The 26,137-nt window shown below is 39.4% G+C and overlaps 1 protein-coding gene across 2 annotated transcripts; it reads left to right on the forward strand.

The window, feature by feature from the left end:
• The first annotated feature begins 15,481 nt into the window (after positions 1 to 15,481).
• Positions 15,482 to 24,263, forward strand: KIAA1586 (KIAA1586 ortholog). 2 transcript variants are annotated; one of them, XM_019029397.4, is made up of 4 exons: positions 15,482 to 15,818; positions 16,359 to 16,442; positions 19,839 to 19,919; positions 21,735 to 24,263. In XM_019029397.4, exons 1-4 carry the CDS (start codon positions 15,798 to 15,800, stop codon positions 23,910 to 23,912), a joined length of 2,364 nt encoding a protein of 787 aa, XP_018884942.1. In that variant the 5' UTR covers positions 15,482 to 15,797; the 3' UTR covers positions 23,913 to 24,263. The 2 variants fall into 2 exon arrangements, with proteins under 2 accessions (XP_018884942.1, XP_018884944.1); XM_019029399.4 differs by lacking the exon at positions 19,839 to 19,919 and having other exon boundaries at positions 15,552 to 15,818.
• Positions 24,264 to 26,137: the final 1,874 nt, after the last annotated feature.

Below are 26,137 nucleotides of genomic sequence, written 5' to 3' on the forward strand. Positions count from 1 at the left end.
TGTTGAAGAAATCCAAAGCTGACCAAAATATGATCCCCACCTTTTGGAGCTTACAGTCTGTTCTGGGGAACAGAGATTCAGCCAAAGTCAAGAAACACTGGATGCTAGCTAGATTATCTGTTTTGTGCTTTAGTGTCTATAAGTACATATGTGGATATGGGTTCATTTTATCCCTAAATTTAGTACCAAACCAGCATTTGTTTCCTAATTATAAATCTAATTTGGCCTAAACTTTATTATTGCACACTGCCTGAACAAAACATATTCGTCACTATGTAAATTTTTTCCTCATGGAACAAGGGTGTGAAATGAAAATATTTTAAGATTTATTTAAAAACAGACTATTCTGTTTTCAGCTTCAAAATTTTTCTTTGAATCCTAAGGAACCTCTGTCAACAGTTGAAGTTGATATTGAAAAGAAAAAAGAAGGAGGCAGAAGTCTCTCAGGGATAATTATTTCCTTTTTTTTCTATTTCAAATACCTGGTGGGGTGGGGAGAAGTAAGAATTGTAAGGGAGGTTCAATAGTGGGAAATTCTGTGATAGCTGATTGAAGATGATGATGAAGAACCTCTGCATTCTAGTTACACTTTGCTTTCCTTTGCCTCTTGTAAAATTTGGCTTGGCAACAATGACATTGCCATGCTTATTGTCCCAATATCCATCCTGTCATAGATCTTAATATTTTTGATCATTGCATTAAAGTGGAAGTGCCACCCACAGTGAAACCAGATCCCATAAATAAATAAGCTTAAAGGCAAAAAAAAAAAAAAAAACAAAAAAAAACTCTGGATCCCGAATGCTCGGGGAGACTGATTTGAACAATAATAAACTCTGGTCTCCCACACAGCAGGATCTCCGTGAACTACTCTTTGGCCATTGCAGTTCCCCTGTCTTGATAAATCAGCTCTGTCTAGGCAGCAGGCAAGGTGAACTCTTTGGGCAGTTACATCACTAACATGAGGCAGATTGATCAATAGTAGAAAAAAGCATCCAAATTTATTTAACAGGTATACACAGGAGTCTTCAGAGTTGCTACCGGCGAATCCATAGGGGTCTGCAGCAACCTCAATTTTTGCCTCCTCAGGAGAAAGAATTCAACTGAACGGCATAAAGTAGAAGGAGAGACCGAGGCAAGTTTCAGAGCAGGAGTGCAAGTCTATTAAAAAGCTTTATTTAGAACAGGAAGGAAAGGAAAGGAAAGAAAAGAAGGAAAGTACAACTTGGAAGAGGGCCAAGTGGGCGACTCGAGAAACCAAGTTCACCTCTTCCCATCTTTAATATTGCGACAATGTATCTGAACCTATCTTTTGGCACTTACCTCTTTTTCACTAGTATTAAATAGTATTATGTGTATATCAATTCCTCTGATACAGTTTGACTGACTGTCTTCATGTCTGCATGAGTGTGTATTTATACTTGTTTATTTATATACCATTGATTTCCAAAAGAAGAAATATTGGCAGCAGTTTGCAAAGGAACTACTATACTGGTTAACACAGATGTTGTGACTGAGTTAAATTTGAGTTTCTGAGGTAAAAGTTATAAGTTACATAGTTGTTTTTATTTTTATTTTTTGAGACGGAGTCTCACTGTCACACAGGCTGGAGTGCAGTGGCGCAATCTCAGCTCACTGCAACCTCTGCCTTTCGGGTTCAAGCAATTCTCCTGCCTCAGCCTCCCCAGTAGCTGGGATTACAGATGCCTGCCACCACGCCCAGCTAACTTGGGTATTTTTAGTAGAGACAGGGTTTCACCATGTTGGACAGGCTTGTCTCAAACTCCTGACCTCAAGCAATCCACCCGCTTTGGTCTCCCAAAGTGCTGGGATTACAGGTGTGAGCCACCGCACCCAGGCAAATTACATATTTTATTAAAGAAACAAAGATGCAAGCAGTTGCTCAGCGAAATAAGGGTTTTATTGCATTAAATTCTGGAGGAAATTTTAATAAGGAATATCATGTAAAATTTTACAATGGACAATCATATTTGTTTTGCAGCAAATGTAGAAGATGTTGACTATTGTTCTAGACTAAAAATAGCATAGACTTGGGTTTTACTTCTGTTTCTGACATGTCCAAACATCATACCTTTGGACAAAATACCATTTTATTTGTCTCAGTTTAGTTAATTATAAAATAGGGATGATACCACTTACTCACAAAGTTTAGATTTGAATGAGGCGATGTCTATCAGGTATCTGTCAAATGGTGGGTTTAAGCATATCTTAATTCACATATATCTCTTCTTACAATGATTTTCAATAAAAACTCAAGGGCATACCGCTAGGTTTACCCACAATGCAGGTAATTTTACAAGGGGCAAGCAAATATCTGCAAGGTTAATACCCTTCTGGGAGTTTGGTATAAACCAAAAGAACACTTAAGTAGCTGGCAGGGTAGATGGAAGACATGTGTATTGAAATATTTTTCTTGAACTTTGGTCTGGAATGAGCAAGGGCAGCTTGGAGGTTAGAAGCAAAATGGAGTTGGTTAGGTCAGATCCCCTCCACTGTCAAAATTTTCTCACTGTTATAACTTTTGCAAAGGTGGTTTCATTTTCAGAAAGTATACTTTTATTGATGCTGTCTGAGATCTACCATTCATGAAGTACCTTGACATTCTCTTTGCATTTTTGCCCAATTTAACTTCTAACAGCAACTTTTAAAAGTCTTTGGATTCTGTAGAGATTTTCGGTCACTTACATCGCTAAAGATACCAGACCTGGTATTTTGTTTTTACTGCTGTTGTCCTGTTTTTATTTCTCTGTGTTGTTTTTTTCTTATTTCTTAGAGGAGCAAAAAGGTAAGAAAGTCCACTTTCATAATCATACGGGAGAGTTAGATCCAGTGCTGCTACTGCAGGATTGCTGGTAAAGATGACTGCTCAGTTAAATTTGAATCAGATGAAAAATGAATATTTCTCACTATAAGTATATCTCATGTAATATTTGGCATAACCTTACACTAAATCGTTACTCAATCATATGAAATTCAAATTTAACTGGGTGTCCTGTATTTTTATTTACTAAATCTGGAAACCCTATGTTACAATGAAGACTACCATCATTCTAATTCTCATTCTTTTATTCAGAAAATGTTTCTCCATTCTCTCCGAGGCTCCTTTAATTTTCTCTTTCCCCAATATAGTAGAATTTGATGGAAATGTGCTTTGCTGCATATTCTTTTTTATTAATTGCACTGGGCACATGATGGAACTTTCAAACTGGATACTTATGTCCTTTAATTCTGGGGACATACAGAGACATAGATATAGATAGATATTTCCAGTATTCCAATTAATTTGTCAATTTGATAATATATTGATTCTGTTGACTTCTTATCTTTATAATTTGTTAATCTCCTTGCTTCTTTCTTTTTTCTGCTTTCTGGAAGATTTTATTACATATTTTAAACCAATCTATTAAATTATTTATTTTTCCATCAAAATTCTAATTTCCAAGAGTTTTTTCTTGTGCAGAGATTATTCCTTTTTCATAAAATTATAGGCTTATATGTGCATGCTGTATTGCTATAGACTGGATGTTTGTGTTCCTCTCCCCATCCCTCTGCAAATTTATATTTTAAAATCTAATCCCTAAATTGACGGTATTTGGAGGTGGGATCTTTGGGAGACTCTGCCCTCATGAATGGAATTAGTGCTCTTACAAAAGAGGCCCCAGAGAGGTCCCTCACCTTTTCTGCCGTGGAGAACACAGCAAAAAAATAGCAGTCTATGAACCAGGAAGCAGGCCCTCACCAGACACTGAATCTGCTGGCACCTTGACCTTGGACTTCTTAGCCTCCAGGACAATGAAAGATAAATTTCTGTTGTTTATACGCCATCCAGTCTATGATATTCTGTTATAGTAGCTCAAGCAGACCAAGAAAACTACCTGTATCTCTCTGACAATTTTTATTACTGCTGTCCTTCTTTTTGAAATATTTTTCCATACAAAATCTCTGTTTCACCCAAAATTTCTTCTTATTATTATCATTTTGGTGTCTTTTTCCTTATGACATTCTTACTATAATATCTATAATTTTTGCTTTTTTCTTTTGTCTGATGGGTCATTAGATAGGAACCCAGCTGTTTTGTTGAGATATTCATACATATAAGCTTATACTGACAATTATTTATTGGGACTCAATATTTCTCCAAAATGATTCCGTGGGTTTTCTGCTTGCTCATATTTTTCATACAGGACCAAGAAAGGGGGCTAGAAGTGACAATATTCCAAAACCAGACTTAAGTGTCTGCAGCTCCCCCATTTCCAGAAACACACCTGGAGTCATGGGCCTTGGGCATCTCCTATGACATTCATATAGGGAATGTCCTGTGAGTAGATTCCTTCCATAAGTCTTCTCCCTTTCCACCTGAACTTGTATTGGTGACAATAAAGGTATAATCTCCACTTAAATCTAGGGAGAGTAGATTTTGAACCAGGCCAAATGCAGATTTGAGAGTCATATTTAAAGAATTTCTAAACCTTCAGGAGAATGAGATATATTTAAGAAGGAATTTTGAATAGTCCTCAGTACTAAAAGTCTCAGTTTCCCTGATTTAAGCCAATTCGTGCATTTATTAGTATGTCCCTCAGAAACAAGCACTTGATTATAAAAAATGAACTAGAGAAGGCCAGAAAATGACGTAAGTTCTCTAGAGAAAGATACATCTGAAGAACACAGGCATACCTCAGAGATATTGCAGGTTTGGTTCCAGACCTCTGCAATACAGTAAATATCACAACAAGCAAGTCACATGAATGTTTTGGCTTCCCAGTGCAAATAAAATTTATGTTTACACTGTACTGTAGTGCAATAAATTATGTCTTTTAAAAGTACATATCTTAACTTAAAAATACTTTACTGCAGCTGGGTGCAGTGGCTTATATCTATAATCTCAACACTTTGGGAGGCCAAGGTAGTAGGATCACTTGAAGCCAGGAGTTCGAGACCAACCTGGACAACAAAGCAAGACCCCGACCTTGTTGCTACAAAAAAACAAAGCAAAGAAACAAAAAAGTTTATTGCTTAAAAGTGATAACAATTATCAAAGCTTTCAATGAGTCGTAATCTTCTTGCTGGTGGGCGGTCTTGTCTCCATGTCGATGGCTGCTGACTGATCAAAATGTTGGTAAGTGAAGGTTAAGGTATCCATGGCAATTTTTCAAAATAAGACAGCAATGAAGTTTGCCATATTGATTGTTTCATGAAAGATTTCCCTATGGCATGTGATGTTGTTTGATAGTATTTTAACCACAGTGGGACTTATTTTGAAATCAGTCAATCCTCTTAAACTCTGACATGGCTTTATTAGCTAAGTTTATGTAATATTCTAAATCCTTTGTTGTCATTTCAACAATGTGCACAGCATCGTCACCAGAAGTAGATGCCATCTCAAAAAGCTACTTTCTTTGCTTATCCATAAGAAGCAACTCCTCATCTGTTCAAGTTTTATCATGAGATTGTAGCAATTCAGTCCCATCTTCAGGCTCCATATCTAATTCTAACTAAGATTCAAATTAGAATTAGAATTAACTCTAGAATTAATCTAACTCTTGCTATTTCCTCCACATCTTCAATGACTTCCTTCGCTGAAGTCCCAAACCCTAAAACTCACCCATGAGGGTTGGAGTCAACTTTTTCCAAACTCTTGTTGATGTTGATATTTTGACCTCCTCCTATAAATCACACATATTAATGGTATCTAGAATAGTTAATCCTTTCCAGAAGGTTTTCAATTTACTTTGCCCAGATCCATCAGAGGAATCACTCTCGATGGCAGCTATAGTCTTATGAAATGTTTTTTTTTTTTTCTGAGACTGAGTTTTGCTCTTGTTGCCTAGGCTAGAATGCAGTGGCACAATCTCGGCTCACTGAAACCTCCACCTGCCGGGTTGAAGTGATCATCCTGCCTCAGCCTCCTCAGCAGCTGGGATTACAGGCCCCCGCCACCTTGTCCAGCTAACTATTGTACTTTTAGTAGAGACGGGGTTTCACCATGTTTGCCAGGCTGGTCTTGAACTCCTGACCTCAGGTGATCCACCTGCCTAGGCCTCCCAAAGTGCTGGGATTACAGGCATGAGCCACTGCGCCCAGCCTGAAATGTGTTTCTTAAATAATAAGACTCGAAAGTCAAAATTACTCCTTGATCCATGAGCTAAAGAATGGATGCTGTTTTAGCAGGCATGAAAACAACATTAATCTCTTTGTATATCTTTATAAGAGCTCTTAGATTACCAGCTGCATTGTCAATGAGCAGTAATATTTTGTAAGAAATCTTTGTATCTGAGCAATATGTCTCAATAGTGGACGTAAAATATTTAGTAAATGCTTCTGTAAACAAATGTACTGTCATCCAGGCTGTGTTGTTTTTCCTTTCCTTTTTTTTTTTCCTGAGACTGAGTATTTTGCTATTGTCGCCCAGACTGGAGTGCAGTGGCGCGATCTTGGCTCACTGCAACCTCCATCTCTGGGGTTCAAGTGATTCTCTTGCCTCAGCCTCCTGAGTAGCTGGGACTACAGGCGTGTGCCTCCACGCCCAGCTAATTTTTGTATTTTTAGTAGAGACAGGGTTTCACCATGTTGGCCAGGATGATCTCAATCTCTTGACCTCGTGATCTGCCTCCCAAAGTGCTGGGATTACAAGCTTGAGCCACCACACCCAGCCTGTTTTTCCTTTTCTTGGAGGCAGTGACAGTGCTGAGAAAGCATCTCTTATGGAGCAGATGGGGTGGAGCGGGAGAGTGGTGGAGAAGGTTGGGGGAAGGAGAGAACAGAAGCTGCTGTAGAAAAGGAAAGAAGACCTCCAATGGATCCCTCTTCCCTGTATCTCTATGAAACACATCTTCAGCTGCTGGAAAAAGGGCATGGAACTCAGTCACCCTTCAGAGCCCTGGTGAAGCCCCATTGCAAGAAAGAGAAAGAAAAAGAAAAAACAATTACCCTGTAGGGAAATAGAACATTTACCGGGCTCATACCAACAGCTGGGAGAAAGCTGGATCACTGGAAAGTCCCCACCCTGAGACTCAGGGGCACATTGCCTGAGATAGTATTAATTAGAATAGAGAATGCCACCTGTCAGCCATGTGTGGTGGCTCATGCCTGTAGTCCCAGCACTTTGGGAGGTGGGCAGATCCTTGAGCTCAAGAGTTCAAGACCAGCCTGGGCAATGTGGTAAAACCCTGTCTCTATAGAAAAAAAATACAAAAATTAGCCAGGCATGATGACATGTGTCTGTGGTCCCAGCTACTCGAAAGGCTGAGGTGGGGGAATTAATTGAGCATGGGTGGTTGAGGCTGCAGTTAGCCGTGATGCCACTGCACTCCATCCTAGGTGACAGAGCAAAACCCTGTCTCAATGGCAAAAAAAAAAGCATCAAATAACAGGTAAGGGCAATCTACCCCTGGTCTGCTGGGAGAGGGGCAAGGGCTTGGGGGTGCGGCCTTTTCTAAGGAACACCAAAAAGAGAAGACCTAAAGTTTGAGGTTGGAGTAGACGTTGAAATAAATCCTCTAGTAAGCCAGCCCCCAGCCTAAGCACAGAGCAATCTGAAGCCTGATGTGCAGTGAGAGAAGCATGACAACAATAAATTCCACACCTCACCCACCTCCTAATTAGACTGGTTCAACTGCACACACTAAAGGACTACCAGAAGGAAAGAAGTATTCATTTCGAAGCAGAAAACAATTAAACTGAGAGTTTTGATTTGGATCAAAATGAAGTATTGAGGACTGGATTTACTCTCCCAACTAAAACACTATATAAAATATATGAAACAGCAGCCCTCAACATATTGCATGTCAAACATTGAAGGACAGTGATCCTCAGAAGACAGAAAACCTTAAAATTGACCCAGTTTTTTCTTGTAGGAAGTTTCTAGGCCAAGAAGCAAGGAAGAGAAACCCAGGGATAGCCTGTTGGTCTCCCTAAGTTGAGGAGATGGACTTGAGAGTCCAGGGAAGTCAAGGTAGCTAGAGCACACAGAGAAGACCACCAGAGAGGAGACAGTCAAAGAACTCCAGAGATCTGCAGAGGGTCTGCCTTGCAACTGAGTCTCATCAGCACATGTATGTGAGGAAAATATCCAATCAAGAGCAAACACTGCACAGATTTCAGAGGATACTGCCTGCCAGATTTATGATTCGTGCTGAAAGCTTCAGGTGGGGAAGGACACATGGCTTGGAGTCCTTCCCTACCTCTCCCATCTGTTCCCATTTTTCACTGACTGAAAATCATCAGACTTTCAATCATCTCTTGAAGATACTTTATTGCTATTGAATTTTTGTGTCTGGCTTTCTAGACTATTTGCAGTCTGACAATTTGTACCTTTAATGGCAGAAGTTACTCAACAATAAGCTGATCACATGACTCTATTAATCTTATTTTTTCCTGTTATGTACTCCTCAGTAGTTTGATTGTTGTCCCCACAATGTGATTATAATGGGGTGTCCTCATAATGGGATTATCTTTATTAGGCTGCTACTGAATATGATTGGAACAAAAGGTGTGGGAAGTTATACAAATCTATTTTGAAAATTTTGAACATTCAGAGTTTTGCTTTGACTTGGCTTCTTGCATTGTTCTTCTTCCATTATTCTTTTTCCTACAGCCTGGCTTCAGGAAGCCTAGCAGATATCAGACTTAATCCTGGTTAAGTTGTATAAAAATGCTTTTCTATGAAAGTGTTTTTCTCCCTCTTACACCCAAATCCTCTTGACAAAAGCTCTGAGTGAAAGTAGGAAATAACTGGGAAAAAAACATGAGGTTATAGTTAGTGAGATGAGACACACAGAGTGTGTAATAATCAAGGAAGAGCAAAAACTTTGGTACCCAAAGAAGCAAATTTTAGACTCCAGAAAAAGTGTGGGGGTGGGGGTTGAGGGGGGAAGAAATAATGATTTGTTTTTATTTTTAAGAACTGCCTGTGGAAGTCTTCTCCTCCTGAAAAAACAAAAATACTATCTGTGAGCAGGTGGAGCAAGATGGCAAGTAGAAGCCTCCACCGATCTTCCTTCCTGCAGGAATACCAAATTTTACAACTATCTACACAAAAAAACACTTTCATAAGAACCAATAATGAGGTGGATGATCACAGTAACTGGTTTTACCTTCACAACACTGAAAGAGGCACTGAAGTGGATAGAAATGACAGTCCCGAATTGCTGACACCACCCCTTCCCCATCCACCAGCAGTGGCCACATGGCACAGAGAATCGTGCACTTAGGGGAGGGAAAGCACAGCAACTGGAGGACTTTACACTGGAACTCAGCGCTGCCAACATGTGGCAGAACTCAGCCTGTGCCCACAGAGGGAACATTTTAAAGAGCCATAGCAAGAGGGTATTCACCCATCCCAGCAGTTGGAACTGAGTCTTGGTTAGCCTCGCAATCGCAGGCTAAAGTGCTCTGTGATCCTAAATAAACTTGATAGGCTGTCTAGGCCACAAAGAGTGCACCTTCTAGGTAAATTGTGGAGATATGCTGGGATTGGAGCCAGTGGGTTTAAGGGACACATGACCAAGTCAGAGAGCAGTTGGTGCAGCTAAGGGAGTGCTTGCATCACCCCTGCCCCAACCCCAGGTAGCACAGCTTGCAGGTCCAAAACAGACCCCTTCCTTCTGTTTGAGGAAAAAAGAGGGAAAAGTAAAGAGGACCTTGCCTTGCAACTTGGATACCAGCTCAGCCACAGCAGGACTGGGTACTGGGTATCAGTCATGAGACCCCCCTTCCAGGCCCTAGCTCCTGGACAACATTTTTCTAGACACACCCTGGTCCAGAAGGGAACCCACTGCCTTGAAAGGAAGGAGTCAGTCCTGGCAAGATTCATCATCTGCTGACTAAAGAGCTCTTGGGGCCTGAATAATCAGTAGTGCTAACCAAGGAGTACATGCTGTGGGCCTTGGGTGAGACTCTGAGAGGGGCTGGCTTCAGGGCCTATTCACAGCTGTGATGGCTACAGCGAGAAACTTCTTCTGCCTGAGAAAAGGAGAGGGAAGTATACAGGGTACTTTGTCTTGCAGCTTAGGTACCAGCTTGACTACAGTGAGGAAGAGCACCAAGTGGGCTTGTGGGGTACCAATTTCCAGGCCTCGGCTTGTGGATGGTATATCTAGCCCAGGATGGACCTGCCCTGGGCTAGAGGGAGTCCAGTGCCCTAAAGGGTGAGTCCCAGGACTGGTAGCATTCACCATAAGCTGACTAAAGAGCCCTTGTGCATTAAGGGAACATTGGCGGTACTCTGGCAGTACTCCCTGTGGGCACGTGGTGGTAGTGGACACAGGGGGAGGCTCCTCTGCCTGGGGAAAAGGGAGGGAAGAGTGGAAAAGACTTAATCTTGTGGTTTCAGTGCCAGTGTAGCTGCAGTAGAATAGAGCCACCAGGTATACATCTAAGGCTTCTGAATCTAGTCCCTGGGTCCTGGACATCATCTCTAGACCCACTGGAGCTCAGGGGAACTTGCCACCCTGAAGGGAAGGAGACAAGACTGGCTGGCTTACTACTTGTTGATTGCAGAGCCCTGGAGACTTCAGCAAATATAGGAGGCAGCCAGGTAGTGGTTACAGCAGGCTGTAGGTAAGACTCAGTACTATGCTCGCTTCAGGTTTGACCCAGCCCAGTCCCAGTATTGGTGGCCACAGCGGTGCTTATGTCACCCCTCATCTAGCTTCAGGAAGCTCAGCACAGAGGGAGAGACTGTGTTTGTTTGGGAGAAAATAAGGGAAGAGAGCAAGAGTCTTTGTCTGGTAATCCAGATAATTTTTCCGGATCTTATTCAAGACCACCAAGGTGGTACCTCTATGAGTCTGTAAGAACTACAGTGTTAGTGGGTTTGGGGTGCCCTTAATGTAGATATGGCTGCAGTGACCAGAAACTTAGATTATAACACCCAAGTCCCTTCAAATACCTGGAAAGCCTTTTCAAGGTGGAGGTGTACAAACAAGCCCAAACTGTGAAGACGACAATAAATACCCAACTCTTTGATGCCAAGACAGTGATGAACGTACATAAGCATCAAGATCACTTTGGAAAATACAACCTCACTAAATAAACTAAATAGCAGGTGCCAATCCCAGAGAGACAGAGATATGTGACCTTTCAGAGAGAGAATTCAAAATAGCTATTTTGAGAAAACTCAGAGAAATTCAAGCTAACACAGAGAAGGGATTCAGAATCCTATCAGGTAAATTTAACAAAGAAATTGAAATAATTAAATAGAATCCAGCAGAAATTCGGGAGTTGCAAAATGCCATTGACATACCGAAGAATTCATCAGAGTCTCTCAGTAGTAGAGTTGATCAAGCAGAAGAAAGAATAAGTGAACTTGGAGACAGGTTACATGAAAATATACAGTCAGAGAGGACAAAAGAAAAGAGAATAAAAAAGAATGAAGCACACCTACAAGACCCAGAAAATAGCCTCAAACGTGCACACCTAAGAGGTATTGGCCTTAAAGAAAAGCTAGAGAGAGAGACAGGGGTAGAAAGTTTATCCAAAGGGTCCGGGCATGGTGGCTCATGCCTGTATTCCCAGCACTTTGGGAGGCTGAGGCAGGTGGATCAGGTCAGGAGTTCAAGACCAGCCTGGCAAACATGGCAAAACCCTGTCTCAACTAAAAATACAAAAATTAGCCAGGCGTGGTGGCGGGTGCCTGTAATCCCAGTTACTCGGGAGGCTGAGGCAGGAGAATCACTTGAACCTGGGAGGTGGAGGTTGCAGTGAGCCGAGATTGTACCATTGCACTCCAGCCTGGGTGACAGAGCGAGACTTTGTCTCAAAAAAAAAAAAAAAAAAAAAAGAGAGAAAGTTTATCCAAAGGGATAATAACAGAGAACTTTCCAAAACTAGGGAAACATACTATTATCCAAGTACAAGAAGATTACATAACATCAAGCAGATTTAACCCAAAGAAGATTACCTCAAGGCACTTAAAATCAAACTCTATGTTTAAGAGACATAGCTTAAAGTAATAAAAGCCATCTATGACAAACGCATAGCCAACATTATACTGAACAGGGAAAAGTTGAAAGCATTCCCCCTGAGAACTGGAATGAAACAAGGATGCCCACTTTCACCACTTCTGTTCAACATAGTACTGGAAGTCCTAGTCAGAGCAATCAGACAAGAGAAAGAAATAAAGGGCATCTAAACTGGTAAAGAGGAAGTCAAACTGTTGCTTTTGCTGATGATATGATCATATACCTAGAAAACCCTAAAGACCCATCCAAAAAGCTCTTGGAACTGGTAAATGAATTCAGTAAAGTTTCAGGATACAAAATTAATGTCCACAAATCAGTAGCTCTGCTATACACCAACAGCGACCAAGCTGAGAATCAAATCAAGAACTCAACCTCTTTTACAACAGCTATAAAAATTAAATAAATAAATAAAATAAGGTACTTAAGAATACACATAACCAAGGAGGTGAAAGACCTCTACAAGGAAAACTACGAAACACTGCTGAAAGAAATTATAGATGACACAAACAAATGGAAACACATCCCATGCTCATGGATGGATAGAATCAATATTGTGAAAATGATCATACTGCCAAAAGCAATCTACAAACTCAATGCAATTCCTATCAAAATACTACCATCATTTTTCACAGAACTAGGAAAAACAATCCTAAAATTCATATGGAACCAAAAAAGAGCCCATATAGCCAAAGCAAGACTAAGCACAAACAAGAAATCTAGAGGCATCACATTACCCAACTTCAAACTATATACAAAGCCATAGTCATCAAAACAGCGTAGTGCTGGTATAAAAATAGGCACATAGACCAACAGAACAGAATAGAAACCCAGAAATAAAGCCAAATACTTGTAGCCAACTGATCTTCAGCAAAGCAAACAAAAACATAAAGTGGGGAAAGGACACCCTTTTCAACAAATGATGCTGGGATAATTGGTGACCCACATGTAGAAGAATTAAACTGGATCCTCATCTCTCACCTTATACAAAAATCAACTCAAGATGCATTGAAGACTTAAATCTAAGACCTGAAACCATAAAAATTGTACAAGATAACACCGGAAAAAACCTAGACATTGGCTTAGGCAAAGATTTCATGAGCAAGAACCCAAAAGCAAATGCAACAGAAACAAAGATACACAGGACTTAATTAAACTAAAAAGCTTCTGCACAGCAAAAGAAATAATCAGCAGAGTTAACAGACAACCCACAGACTGGGAGAAAATCTTCACAATCTATACATCTGACAAAGGACTAATATCCAGAATCTACAAAGAACTCAAACAAATCAGCAAGAAAAAAAAAAAACAACCCCATCAAAAAGTGGGCTTAGGACATGAATAGACAACTCTCAAAAGAAGATATGCAAATGGCCAACAAACATATGGAAAAAATGCTCAACACAGCTAATTATCAGGAAAATGTAAATCAAAACTACAATGCAAATCCACCTTACTCCTGCAAGAATGGCCATAATCAAAACATCGAAAAATAATAGATGTTGGCATGGATGTGGTGAAAAGAGAACACTTTTACACTGTTAGTGGAAATGTAAACTAGTACAACCATTATGGAAAACAGTGTGGATATTCCTTAAAGAACTAAAAGTAGATCTACCATTTGATCCAGCAATCTTACTACTAGGAAAAGCAATAACCACAGAAAAATAAGTCATTATACAAAAAAGATCCTTGCACATGCATATTTATAGCAGCATAATTTGTAATTGCAAAAATATAGAACCAGCCTAAATGCCCATCAATCAACAAGAGGATAAAGAAAATGGTGTATATACACATACATACACACACACACACACACACACACACACACAAAATGGAATAGTACTCAGCCATAAAAAGGAGCAAATAATGGTATTCACAGCAACCTGGATGGAACTGGAGACTATTATTCTAAGTGATGTAACTCAGGAATGGAAAACCAAATGTTGTATGTTCTCACTCATAAGTGGAAGCTAAGCTATGAGGACACAAAGGCATAAGAATGATACATAGGACTTCGGGGACTCGGGAAAGGGGGGAGGGGTTGAGGGATTAAAGACATTGGGTACAGGGTACACTGCTTGGGTTATGGGTGCACCAAAATCTAAGAAACCACCACTAAAGAACTTATGCATGTAACCAAACACCACCTGCTTCCTAAAAACCTATTGAAATAAAAAATACATTTTTATTTTAAAAAAGTGTCCATACTACCCATACTACCCAAAACAATCTACAGATTGAATCCAATCCCCATCAAAATACCAATGACATTCTTCACAGAAGCAGAATAAACAATTCTAAAATTTATGTGGAACCACAAAAGACTGAGAATAATAGCAAAAGCTAACCTGAGCAAAAAGAACAAAACTGGAGGAATCACATTACATGACTTCAAATTCTACTACAGAGCTATAGTAACCAAAACAGCATGGTACTGGTATAAAAACAGACACATAGACAAATGGAACAGAATACAGTACCCAGAAATAAATCCACACATTTAGGGCATGGCTACACGGAGGAAGGGGTTTCTGAGCACAATACTCTGTATGTGTTAACTTTGTAGTTTTGAAGTTAACAAGACCCTGGGCTCGCTATGCAGTCCGTATGTGATGTTGAACCCTTTACACACAGCACTAGACGGTTTTGAACCTATCAAAACACTGCTTCACTTAAATTTCACCAATTCCTTAAAATCCTAGTAAGTCTATGTTTTCCTTTGTTCCTGTGTTTTCCTTTTCTCCCACTTTGTGGGTTGTCTGTTTACTCTGCTGATTATTTCTTTTGCTGTGCAGAAGCTTTTTAGTTTAATTAAGTTCAGTCTATTTATCTTTGTTTCTGTTGCATTTGCTTTTGGGTTCTTCATCGCGAAGTCTTTGCCTAAGCCAATGTCTAGAAGGTATTTTCCGGTGTTATCTTGAGCAATTTTTATGACTTCGGGTCTTAGATTTAAGTCTTCGATGCATCTTGAGTTGATTTTTGTATAAGGTGAGAGATGAGGATCCAGTTTAATTCTTCTACATGTGGGTCACCAATTATCCCAGCACCATTTGTTGAAAAGGGTGTCCTTTCCCCACTTTATGTTTTTGTTTGCTTTGCTGAAGATCAGTTGGCTAATCAGATACCTCATAGCTCCTCTGTTGTATAATTTTGTGCATTGTAGGTCAGGGTCAAAATGATAAAGGTGATTTTCTGGGACTACAGACTTGTCAATAACAGGTGGTCCTAGGCTGATAGAGGTAAACAAAAGCTTTAAAAGAATGTTCTCTGTCAAAATTTGCTTTCATAAATTTCATGTTTAAACTCATTTGTGAATAAATGTTAAAATAAAAAGGTGAGCCACGATTTTGGTAAGGCAATTTCTGAGCAAATCACACACAATTTTTTTTCATTCCCATTGATCTATTACATAGACGAATATTTGGTTGTGAAAAAGTGAGAGAAAGAACTCGGCTATTTTATTTTAGTAGAGCAACAGCGAAGGGAGACGCCTTCGCTGTAGCTCAGAGTCTTTTTCCATTCTTCACCCACGCGCGGGGCAGTCGCGCGGCGGGTAGAAACTACCATCCCAGCATCCTCTGCGGCGCGGGGAAGGAAGCCCGGGAAGGAGAGAAAGAGGCTCCGGGGGGATAGCGAACCAGTGAGGGCTGCCCCTCTTTTGAAGCGGTTTTCGTCTTTTTCCGCCGGTGGCCTCCCAGCTCACGCAGGGGCGGGTCCCGGTAGCGCGAGGCGGCGCAGGGCGGGAAGGGGAGTGGTGGCGGCTGCGGCAGCAGGGACAGCAGGAGCAGTGGTGCTGTCAGCGCGGCCGTTGGAGACATGGGAGACCCGGGGTCGGAGGTGAGTAGTCGAGTGAGGGTCCTGGCGTTCTCAGAGGCGAACCGCGAAGGGTTTGTGTTTTCTGCGGTCTGAGGCCTGGTGCTCCGTCGCAGCCTCGGGGCGATACCTCTTCAGTGTCTTGGGCCGAGCCCAGCTCTGGGGCCTGGTGCGTGTCTGAGCGAGGAACCCGCAGCAACAATGGCCGCCCGGCCCCCCGCACGGGCCCTGGCGTTCGTTGTGGCCGCGGCTGAGCCAGTGGGAGCGACGTTTTAAGGCAGGATTGCCCTTCGGTGTTGAGCTTGCGTTCCTCCTTCTGGAGTAGATAAGGGGCATTCTGAGAGGCTGGTAACTAACGCGTTTTCAGCGTTGGGTCCCTGCAGCTCCGCACACGCTGTGGCAAGAGCCGACTGCTCGAGTTCCGTTCCTAGTCGGGTTTCCGTGAAATTGTGCTCAGTTCGTTTTCCTCAAGAGCTCTCTGTCTTTAATTGTTCCTTTCGGAAACGCTCTCTTCCTACAAGAATGTGGCTGAACAGATAAGCATGTTTTGGCTTGTTTTTATAGATAATAGAATCTGTCCCTCCAGCTGGCCCTGAGGCATCTGAGTCAACAACGGATGAAAATGAAGACGACATTCAGTTTGTCAGCGTAAGTAGCACTGATGATTGGGGTTTTCCCAGAGTAAAAGACTATGGTGGGCCATTGTGTAATTTTACCTCACCTGGTCATTTAATGTTCATGAGTGTCTAGTACATACTAGACACTGGAGCATGGCACAGGATTGGGAAATTTACCAAAAGAGCTATCTGAGCCACCCCCGTAGCCATCACAAAGAGCACGTCCTAAAGAACGTGCTGTACACTTAATCTCGCCCCCTGCCTTTCATTTAAACTTAAGATAAAAACGCTGGTGTCTAAAACGCTGTTTTGAAATGGAGCAAGAGTAACTTCTAAAGGCGACACGGAGGAAGGAGCTGCTAATGATGAGCAAGGACGTAGAAAACAGGAAGGGTTGTGAGAGCCCAGAATCTTAGCGTTATAGTGCTTCTAACATGAAGGCAAATAGCTTGAAGATTTCTCTAACCTCTGAGATCATCATGTTACGGCACAGTACAGTTGATGCTCATAATGAAGAATCCTACATCACTGGGAACATGCTCTATTTTTCTGAGTTTGTTCCCTTTGAGACAGTAGTTTTCAAGCCTTAGTAAGTATAAACAGGCAGATTCCTGGGCCCCACTACAGACCTACCGAATCAGAATTTCCAGGCGGGGGCCTAGGAATCTTCATTTTCAGACAGGTGCAGGGACATAAGGATTTCTGAGCACACTTTGTACAGAATGGGTTTCTAAAGCAGAAGGGAGTGTTTTATGATGTATTTTGGGGTGATTTTCATCCATAATTGTTGGAGTTTTAGAAAGGCTTTGCGTAAAGTGGTATTTCAGCTAGCCAGGCAGAAAACAGTTCTGTCCCAAACTTGTCTTTTGGAATGCGGTAGTTAGTTGCAGTTTGGTATTCAGGCTGTAGAATTTTTCTTTAATGGAGTGTCTGTCTAATGTTTCTGTGTTTTTTAGTTTTTGTAGGTTTAGGGCGACTTTGTAAGTCACTTGTTTTTTAAATTAAAATTTCCTCCCTAAACATTGTTTTGTTAACATCGTTGTTTGTTTTTCATGTTTTGTGTATAAGTTCTTTACCCTGTCACTTTCTGGACATATTTCCCAATTAATAGTGTGTGTATATTTTGTTCCTGACGTTTGGAACCTTTCTAAATATTGATGATACCAAGGGAGATTGTATGCTGACTCTGCCTTCACTGTTGTTATGGAGTAAGCAACGTAACTTGAAATCAAAGAGCAATGGTTTCTGTTTTTGTAACGAGAAACATTTGGGAAGAGGAGTTCATGGGTCTTTAGGAAAAATAATTTTGGTTTCCTCTTAACTGGTATAAAAACAGGAATGATTGGGACAGATGATCTTGATGAGTTTTTTGTGCATCTGTATGTAGAAGTGACACACGTCTGATTGATGATCCATGTGCCGTTTGAGAAAGTATGTAGAAGTGACACACGTCTGATTCATGATCCATGTGCCGTTGAGAAACACGGATGGGATGTACAAAATTAAGTTTGGAAAAGTAAATAGGTATAGATTTGTGTAATATCCTGAGGAATAAATCATTATATTTTAAATTCTGAGTTAATATATAGGCTGTGTTTACCTGAGGTTTAAAACTCTTAAATTTTATTTTAAATATAAAGATCCTTCTACATCTTTTCGTACAATATTTTGTATATCCAGCGTGATAGAACCCTTTATATTTAACCCTGTTCAAAATAGAAGATCAAAGGTTTGACAGCTCTTATATGGAGAAGTGAATTACATGCTGTCAGTGTAATTGCAGTACCAGAAAGAATGTAGTAAAACATCCCTGTTGCATTTCAGTGGTGCCACATAAAAGACAATGATAACTTAATTCCACTTTGAAATACACTCAGAGACAACTTTCCTTTGTAACCCCATCCTATACTGGGCTCTACCGGGATATGCTTATTTCTCTGTGTTTTTTATAGTACCATCCAGTAAAGATGCAATGCTCCTGGGTATAGTTCTCCGCTTGTGGGTTCTTCAGATTGAAAGAAAAAAAAGTTTGTTACTTCTTGATATATTCTGGTTTGGATTCCTTAGTCTTTTCATATAAATGTTGATTATCTAGCCTTCATTCGACGTTGTGGCACAGAATCCTCTTTGTGTTCTGTCATGTACCTAGCCTCCAAAATAAACAATATGCTGAAAGAAAGGAATGATAAAAGATTTGGGGATACAAAAAAAGTCCTTATCTTAATGTAAATTTTATTGAAATATAGTACCTATACAGGGAAGTTTACTTCCTCCTTGCCATCACTATTTTTATACCACATTACCATTTGTCTAGATTGATTATCTTGTTTGTATTCTTCCCACATGCTGTCTTATGTGGTTAACCTTCTTGAAACAGCTCTAATAATGTTCCCATCTTGATGTTATTTATTGATTCCTTTGCCTACAGAATAAAATCTAGGATTTTGACTAGGGCATTTATTGCCTGGTCTATGATGAGGGTAGTGTATATGTAAAGAAAGGATCAAGAAGACTCAGAGTTTGATGTTTGGCTGTACAGTGATGTGGAGGATAAAGCAGGGTTATCAAAGAACTTCGTTATTTTGAACTTAGCTATCTAAGAGATTACTGATAATCATTTCAGTTAAAAAAATTGTACTATGAAATCTGTATCTTTTTTTTTTAATGAGGTAGGGCCAGGGGGTGGGTTTTTCACTATGTTGCCCAGGCTGGACTTGAATTCCTGGGCTCAAGTGATCCTCATGCCTCAGCCTCCTGAGCAGCTGAGACTGGCACTGTGCCTAACTGAAATCTGTATCTTTTTAAATCAATGTCTATGCTATTTCCCATTTTGAAAGGAATCTACATGGCTTTATTCCTCTATATAGATTTAGGCTCTTTGGGTTTTGTCATTATTATGTTTTTTTTTTTTTCCTTTTTACTAGCAGGAACAGTATTACGTATTCATGTACTCTGACTCTTTTGCCATGCCTCTTTTTTTTTTCCTTAGACAGTGTCTTGCTCTAAATTTTATCTAGGCTAGAGTGTAATGGCATAATTATAGCTCACTGTAGCCCCAACTTCCTGGGCTCCAGTGATCCTCTCATCTCAGCCTCCCAAGTAGCTGGGATTACAGGTGTGAGCCACCGTACCCATCTGATTTTTTTTTTTGTAGAGTTGGTGTCTCACTATGTTGCCCAGGCTGATCTTGAACTTCTGGGCTCAAGTGATCCTCCTGTCTTGGCCTCCCAGTGTGCTAGGATTACAGGTGTGAGCCACTGCTCCCAGCCCCTTTGTCCGTTTTGTTTCTAATTATTCTGTGCCACTTGCAAGATTTTCTCGAGAATCTTTCCCAATTCCAACTAAAAAAATCTCCCACTGATTGTTAAATTTAAGTTTAATTGGAATGATTGTTCATGACATGTAAATTTGCCCACTTCCTTTTTAGGAAGGACCATCGAGACCTGTTCTTGAATACATCGATCTGGTCTGTGGTGATGATGAAAACCCTAGCGCCTATTATAGTGATGTAAGCACATTATATTTGTGTTTGTTCAGTTTTCTTATTAAGTGCAATAGTGTGTTGGTGGTGGCTTGAACTGGATCATAAGAACTAATTGTTGGCCAGGCACGGTGGCTCTTGCTTGTAATCCCAGCACTTTGGGAGGCCGAGGCGGTTGGATCACTTGAGGCCAGGAGTTCGAGACCAGCCTGGCCAACAAGGTGAAACCCCCATCTCTACTAAAAATACAAAAAATTAGCCGGGCTTGGTGGCACATGCCTGTAATCCCAGCTACTTGGGAGGCTGAGGCAGGAGAATCACTTGAACCTGGGAGGTGAGGGTTGCAGTGAGCTGAGATCATGCCATTGCGCTCTACCCTGGGCAACAGAGCAAGACTCCTTCTCAAAAAAAAAAAAAAAAAATCTAATCGTTAAACTTTCAGGAATTTTGTGAGCTGATTGTAAACATAACAGTTATTACAAATTAAAGTATATAAATGCACAAGTACATAAATGATCATATTTAATACATCATTTCCTACTATCTGTGCACTTGAGGTTATTTGCATCTATTGGTAGAAATACTATTAATACATAATAGTGTCCTGCTGCAGTATTGATAGAACATTACCCCATTGTAATCAGTAAAATACAAACTAGAGTTTGATTTATTATTTGTTGATTAAACTTAAGAAAGTGAAGGATAGAATGTTAATGCAGATTAAATTTCAAAGTGTGATGTGTCTCTGCTAGACTAAATGCAATACAAAAAAATTGAGGAAGTTGCTTTGCAATATTCCAAAACTCGGCCAGGCATGGTGGCTCACACCTGTAATCCCAGCACTTTGGGAGGCCAAGGCTGGCAGATCACTTGAGGTCAGGAGTTCGAGACCAGCCTGCCCAGTATAGTGAAACCTCATCTCTACGAAAGATACAAAAACTAGCCGGGCGTGGTGGTGCATGCCTATAGTCCCAACTAATTAGCCAGGTGTCGTGGCACGTGCCTGTAATTTCAGCTACTCGGGAGGCGGAGACATGAGAATTGCTTGAACCCGGGAGGTGGAGTTTACGGTGAGCTGAGATCGCGCCACTGCACTCCAGCTTGGGTGACAGAGCGAGACTCCGTCTCAAAAAAAAATTTTTTTTTAAACTCTTCATTAGTTCGGAAAGATGTTGATGTCATTGATGAATGAGCGAAACTCTAATATATGTCTTTATTGTTTCATTTTCATCTTATTCATTAATGTAATTGAAAATATTATCCACCCTTCATGTTGCTACTACAGTCAGCCCTTCATATACTGTGGGTTCCACATCCGTGGATTCACCCAACTGTAGATGGAAAATATTTTTTAAAATAATAAATAAAAATACAATAATAAACACATTAAAAAGTAATACATTATAAAAACTTTTATGGCATTGATATTATATTAGGTATTAAAAATAATCTAGAAATGACCTCAAGTATAGAGGAGGATATGCAAAGGTTGAGTGCAAATACTTCATTTTATACAAGGGACTTGAGCATGGGAGGATTTTGGTATGGGGAGGTGCAAATAGCATACTCATTTGCAAATCATGTGACCAACCATTTTGCTAATTGGATGATAATTCATAGTCAAATTTTGTGAAACTTTGTTGGTTGTAGAATTTTAAAAACTAATAGTGGGTTTTTCAAGAAATAGCAAGTCATATTGATATTATAGATATAAACTGAAAATCAGGTTAAATATTTAAGTTTAAAATGTATTTCCAAAATTAGATAATCACTAAGAGAACTTTTTACATTGACCCTTGAAGTGTTATGAATTTTACTTACATATGTAAAATTATTTTTCAGATTCTGTTTCCTAAAATGCCAAAACGACAGGGTGATTTTTTGCATTTTTTAAATATGAAGAAGGTGAAAACAGACACAGAAAATAATGAAGTGAGCAAAAATCACTGCAGATTATCTAAGGCAAAGGAACCACATTTCAAGTATATTGAACAACCAATCATTGAAGAAAAGCCATCACTTTCATCAAAGAAAGAAATAGATAATCTTGTGCTTCCAGATTGTTGGAATGAAAAACAAGCATTTATGTTTACAGAACAATACAAATGGCTTGAAATAAAAGAAGGTAAATTAGGATGTAAGGATTGTTCAGCAGTTCGGCATTTGGGATCGAAAGCAGAAAAGCATGTCCATGTGTCCAAGGAATGGATTGCATATTTAGTAACGCCTAATGGCAGTAATAAAACTACTAGGCAAGCTTCTCTACGAAAAAAAATTAGGGAACATGATGTTTCTAAAGCCCATGGTAAAATTCAGGATTTGTTAAAGGAATCAACTAATGATTCAATTTGTAATTTAGTGCATATACAAAATAATAAAAATATTGATGCTACTGTAAAAGTTTTCAATACTGTTTACAGTTTAGTAAAACATAACAGACCTTTATCTGATATTGAGGGGGCAAGAGAATTACAGGAAAAAAATGGAGAGGTAAATTGTTTAAATACACGTTACAGTGCAACAAGAATAGCAGAACATATTGCAAAAGAAATGAAGATGAAGATATTTAAGAATATTATAGAAGAGAATGCCAAAATCTGTATCATAATTGATGAGGCATCTACAGTTTCAAAGAAAAGCACCCTAGTGATTTATCTCCAGTGCACAATTCAGTCAGCTCCTGCACCTGTTATGTTATTTGTGGCTTTAAAAGAATTGGTGTCAACTACAGCAGAGTGTATTGTCAATACATTATTGACTACTTTAAATGATTGTGGTTTTACAAATGAATATTTGAAAGCAAATTTAATTGCATTTTGTTCTGATGGTGCTAATACAATCCTGGGAAGAAAGTCTGGAGTAGCTACAAAATTGTTAGAAAATTTTCCTGAAATCATCATTTGGAACTGTTTAAATCATCGATTACAATTGTCACTTGATGATTCTATATCCGAAATAAAACAAATTAATCATTTAAAAATATTTCTTGATAAAATTTATTCTATTTATCATCAACCTAATAAAAATCAAACCAAGCTTCTAGGAACTGTAGCTAAAGAACTTGAAACTGAAATTATTAAAATTGGTCGGGTAATGGGACCAAGATGGGCGGCATGTAGTTTACAAGCTGCTACTGCTGTATGGCATGCATATCCTATATTATATATGCATTTTTCTCATTCTTACTCTGGTTTGGCGAAGAGATTAGCTAACATTAATTTCTTACAAGACCTTGCTTTAATGATTGACATTCTTGAAGAATTTTCAGTACTTTCAACTGCATTACAGTCAAGATCAACTAATATTCAGAAAGCACAAAAATTGATCAAACGTACCATAAGAGCTTTGGAAAATTTAAAAATTGGTACTGGAAAGTATGAATCTCAAATTGAAGATTTGATCAAGTCAGATAAGTTTAAAGATATTCCATTTAATAAAAACAATAAATTTAATGCTCTTCCTAGGAGTATATTACTAGACAATATAATTCAGCACATGAACCTACGCCTTTTATCTGACAGAAACCATGAAGATATTTTTAATTACTTTGATTTGCTAGAACCTTCCACATGGCCTTATGAAGAAATAACTTCACCATGGATAGCTGGTGAAAAAACATTATTTCATTTGTGTAAAATTTTAAAATATGAAGTTGATTTGAATGATTTTCAGGAATTTGTAAATAATAATATAAAATCAAACAATGTTTCAATTCCTACAACTATATACAAAGCTAAAAAGATAGTTAGCACCATTGCAATCAATAGTGCTGAAGCTGAAAGGGGTTTCAATTTAATGAACATAATTTGTACAAGGGTGAGAAATAGTTTAACAATAGATCATGTATCAGATTTAATGACAATAAATTTATTGGGGAAAGAATTAGCAGATTGGGATGCAACACCGTTTGTAAAATCTTGGTCAAATTGCAACCACAGGTTGGCTACAGATACAAGAGTTCGGCAAAAGTCAACAAAAGTCTTCCATGAGAATCAATTGGCTATATGGAACTTACAATAGAATATTGTATACGTTTTTTGTCAGCTGTAAATTATGTACTACACATCCTTTATATACATAAAGGTCTTTTTTTTTTTTTTTGGAAAGCCAGTTAAACTTTTATCAGCATGTTGCTGTTTAAAAGGCGTTCTTTAAGAAGATAATCTTGAAGATTGGTTTTAGGAGCTATAGTTTTTTAGAGATTGGCCCATGTTTGCTAGAGTGGGTCATAATACATATTCCATGAAGTTCTGTACAGAACAAACACCGTTTATAATTTTGTACTGTTTAAGTAAGGATGCAAAAAATAGCAGGACTCAGATAAGTTCTAAGCCCTGGAGGTTATATTAAATAAAAGAAATTGAATAAAAACTGTAAGCCTTTTGGCTCTTGTCTTTCTCATTTCCATATCTGTGCTATCTAGTATGGTAGCCACTAGCTACATGTGGCTGATCAGCTTAGGACTAAAAGTAAAATTTTTATTTATTTACTTTTACTTAAATATAAAAACTGAAACAATGTAAAATATTTTTCTGCTTAGCTTTACTGTTTTTCAGTAATACATTTTACTCTGTTACCTTGCATAAGATATGGTTGTTGTAGTGTGCCTGTCAAACTTGTGTGTCATTTCCGATATTGAATATAAACATATTGCTGATAGATATGATACTGCTGTCAGCAGATGGATTCAATGCAAGTTATTTTTTCTACGAATTGATGTAACATGTTTATCTGAATATTTTATGCAGACAACAGGAATTACAGTGATTCCTGTGTAAATTGTAACTGGTAATTGAAATACTTATTTTAATCATGATTAAATTATTTTTCTAGTTTACACATGAATATGAGCAAATTTTTAAATTTAAAATGAAGGCATACTGAAAAAGAATCAAGTGGAGATGCAGAACCTAGTACAACTGGAACAGTAAACAGACTCAAAGAAGGTATGTTGCAGATTTGACAATGAATGGCAATTGCAGTTTGCTGTGGCAGAGCAAAACAAGCTGCTGTTTAAGAAACAAAGTAGGAAAATTGAGACTTCAGCAGATGCAAAATGAATTGGGTAAATTATATTTCATATGCCAAAAAGAATCAATGAAATTTAGTCACCTAAAATCAGAATTAACAAGAATTTTTAAAAACAATTTTAGAAGGAACTAAGGTTGTAAGTTTGGCCAGATGTGAAATAGCTGAGATTCTTTTTTTCTTTTTTTTTTTTCAAGACAGAGTCTTGTTGTGTCACCCAGGCTGGAGTGCAATGGCGCAATCTTGGCTCACTGCAACCTCCGCTTCCCGGGTTCAAGTGGTTCTCCTGCCTCAGCCTCCCGAGTAGCTAGGATTACAGGAGTGTGCCACCACGCCTGGCTAATTTTTTTTTTTTGAGACGGAGTCTTGTGTCACCCAGGCTGGAGTACAGTGGTGCAATCTCGGCTCACTGCAACTTCCACCTTCTGGGTTCAAGCAATTCTCCTGCCTCAGCCTCCCAAGTAGCTGGGATTACAGGTGTCTGCCACCATGCCCAGCTAATTTTTTGTATTTTTTATAGAGACGGGGTTCCACCTTGTTGGCCAGGCTGGTCTCAAACTCCTGACCTCAGGTGATGCGCCTGCCTCAGCCTCCCAAAGTACTAGGATTATAGGAGTGAGCCACCATGCTCAGCAAAATAGCTGAGATTCTTGCATGAAAGAATTAGGGTTTTTTTTTTTTTTTGGATGAGAGAGGGGAGGGTCCTGCTATGTCACCCAGGCTGGACTGCAGTGGCTCACTGCAGCCTCTTCCTCCTGGGCCCAAGCAGTCCTCCCACCTCAGCCCCCTAAGTAGCTGGGAATACAGGTACATGCCACCACACCCAGCTAGTTTTTATATCTTTTTGTAGAGATGGGGTTTTGCCATGTTGCCCAGGTTGGTATTGGACTCCTGGGCTCAAGCAGCCTTCCTGCCTTGGCCTCCCAAAGTGCTGGGATTATAGGCATGAACCACCATGCCTGGCTGAGAACTAGTTTTAAATGGATAAATGTGAAATTATTTCAGTTGAAGAAATTGTTAGAAAATTACGAATAAAAGCCTAAATAAAATGTTTTATTAAAAAGTACAAGGCCTTGCTGGGTGCTGTGGCTCATGCCTGTAATCCCAGCACTTTGGGAGGCCGAGGCTGGTGGATCATGAGGTTAGGAGATCGAAACCATCCTAGCTAATACGGTGAAACCCCATCTCTACTAAAAATACAAAAAATGAGCTGGGCC

Source organism: Gorilla gorilla, chromosome 5, assembly GCF_029281585.2.
Source record: "Gorilla gorilla gorilla isolate KB3781 chromosome 5, NHGRI_mGorGor1-v2.1_pri, whole genome shotgun sequence".
Taxonomy (NCBI): Eukaryota; Metazoa; Chordata; class Mammalia; order Primates; family Hominidae; genus Gorilla; species Gorilla gorilla.

Bases quoted from the DNA above. Each gene is read 5' to 3' on its own strand.
- KIAA1586 (XM_019029397.4), top strand. From the start codon at position 15,798: ATGGGAGACCCGGGGTCGGAG. The intron at 15,819-16,358 runs GTGAGTAGTCGA...TTGTTTTTATAG, and splicing joins TGGGAGACCCGGGGTCGGAG to ATAATAGAATCTGTCCCTCC. The intron at 16,443-19,838 runs GTAAGTAGCACT...CTTCCTTTTTAG, and splicing joins ACGACATTCAGTTTGTCAGC to GAAGGACCATCGAGACCTGT.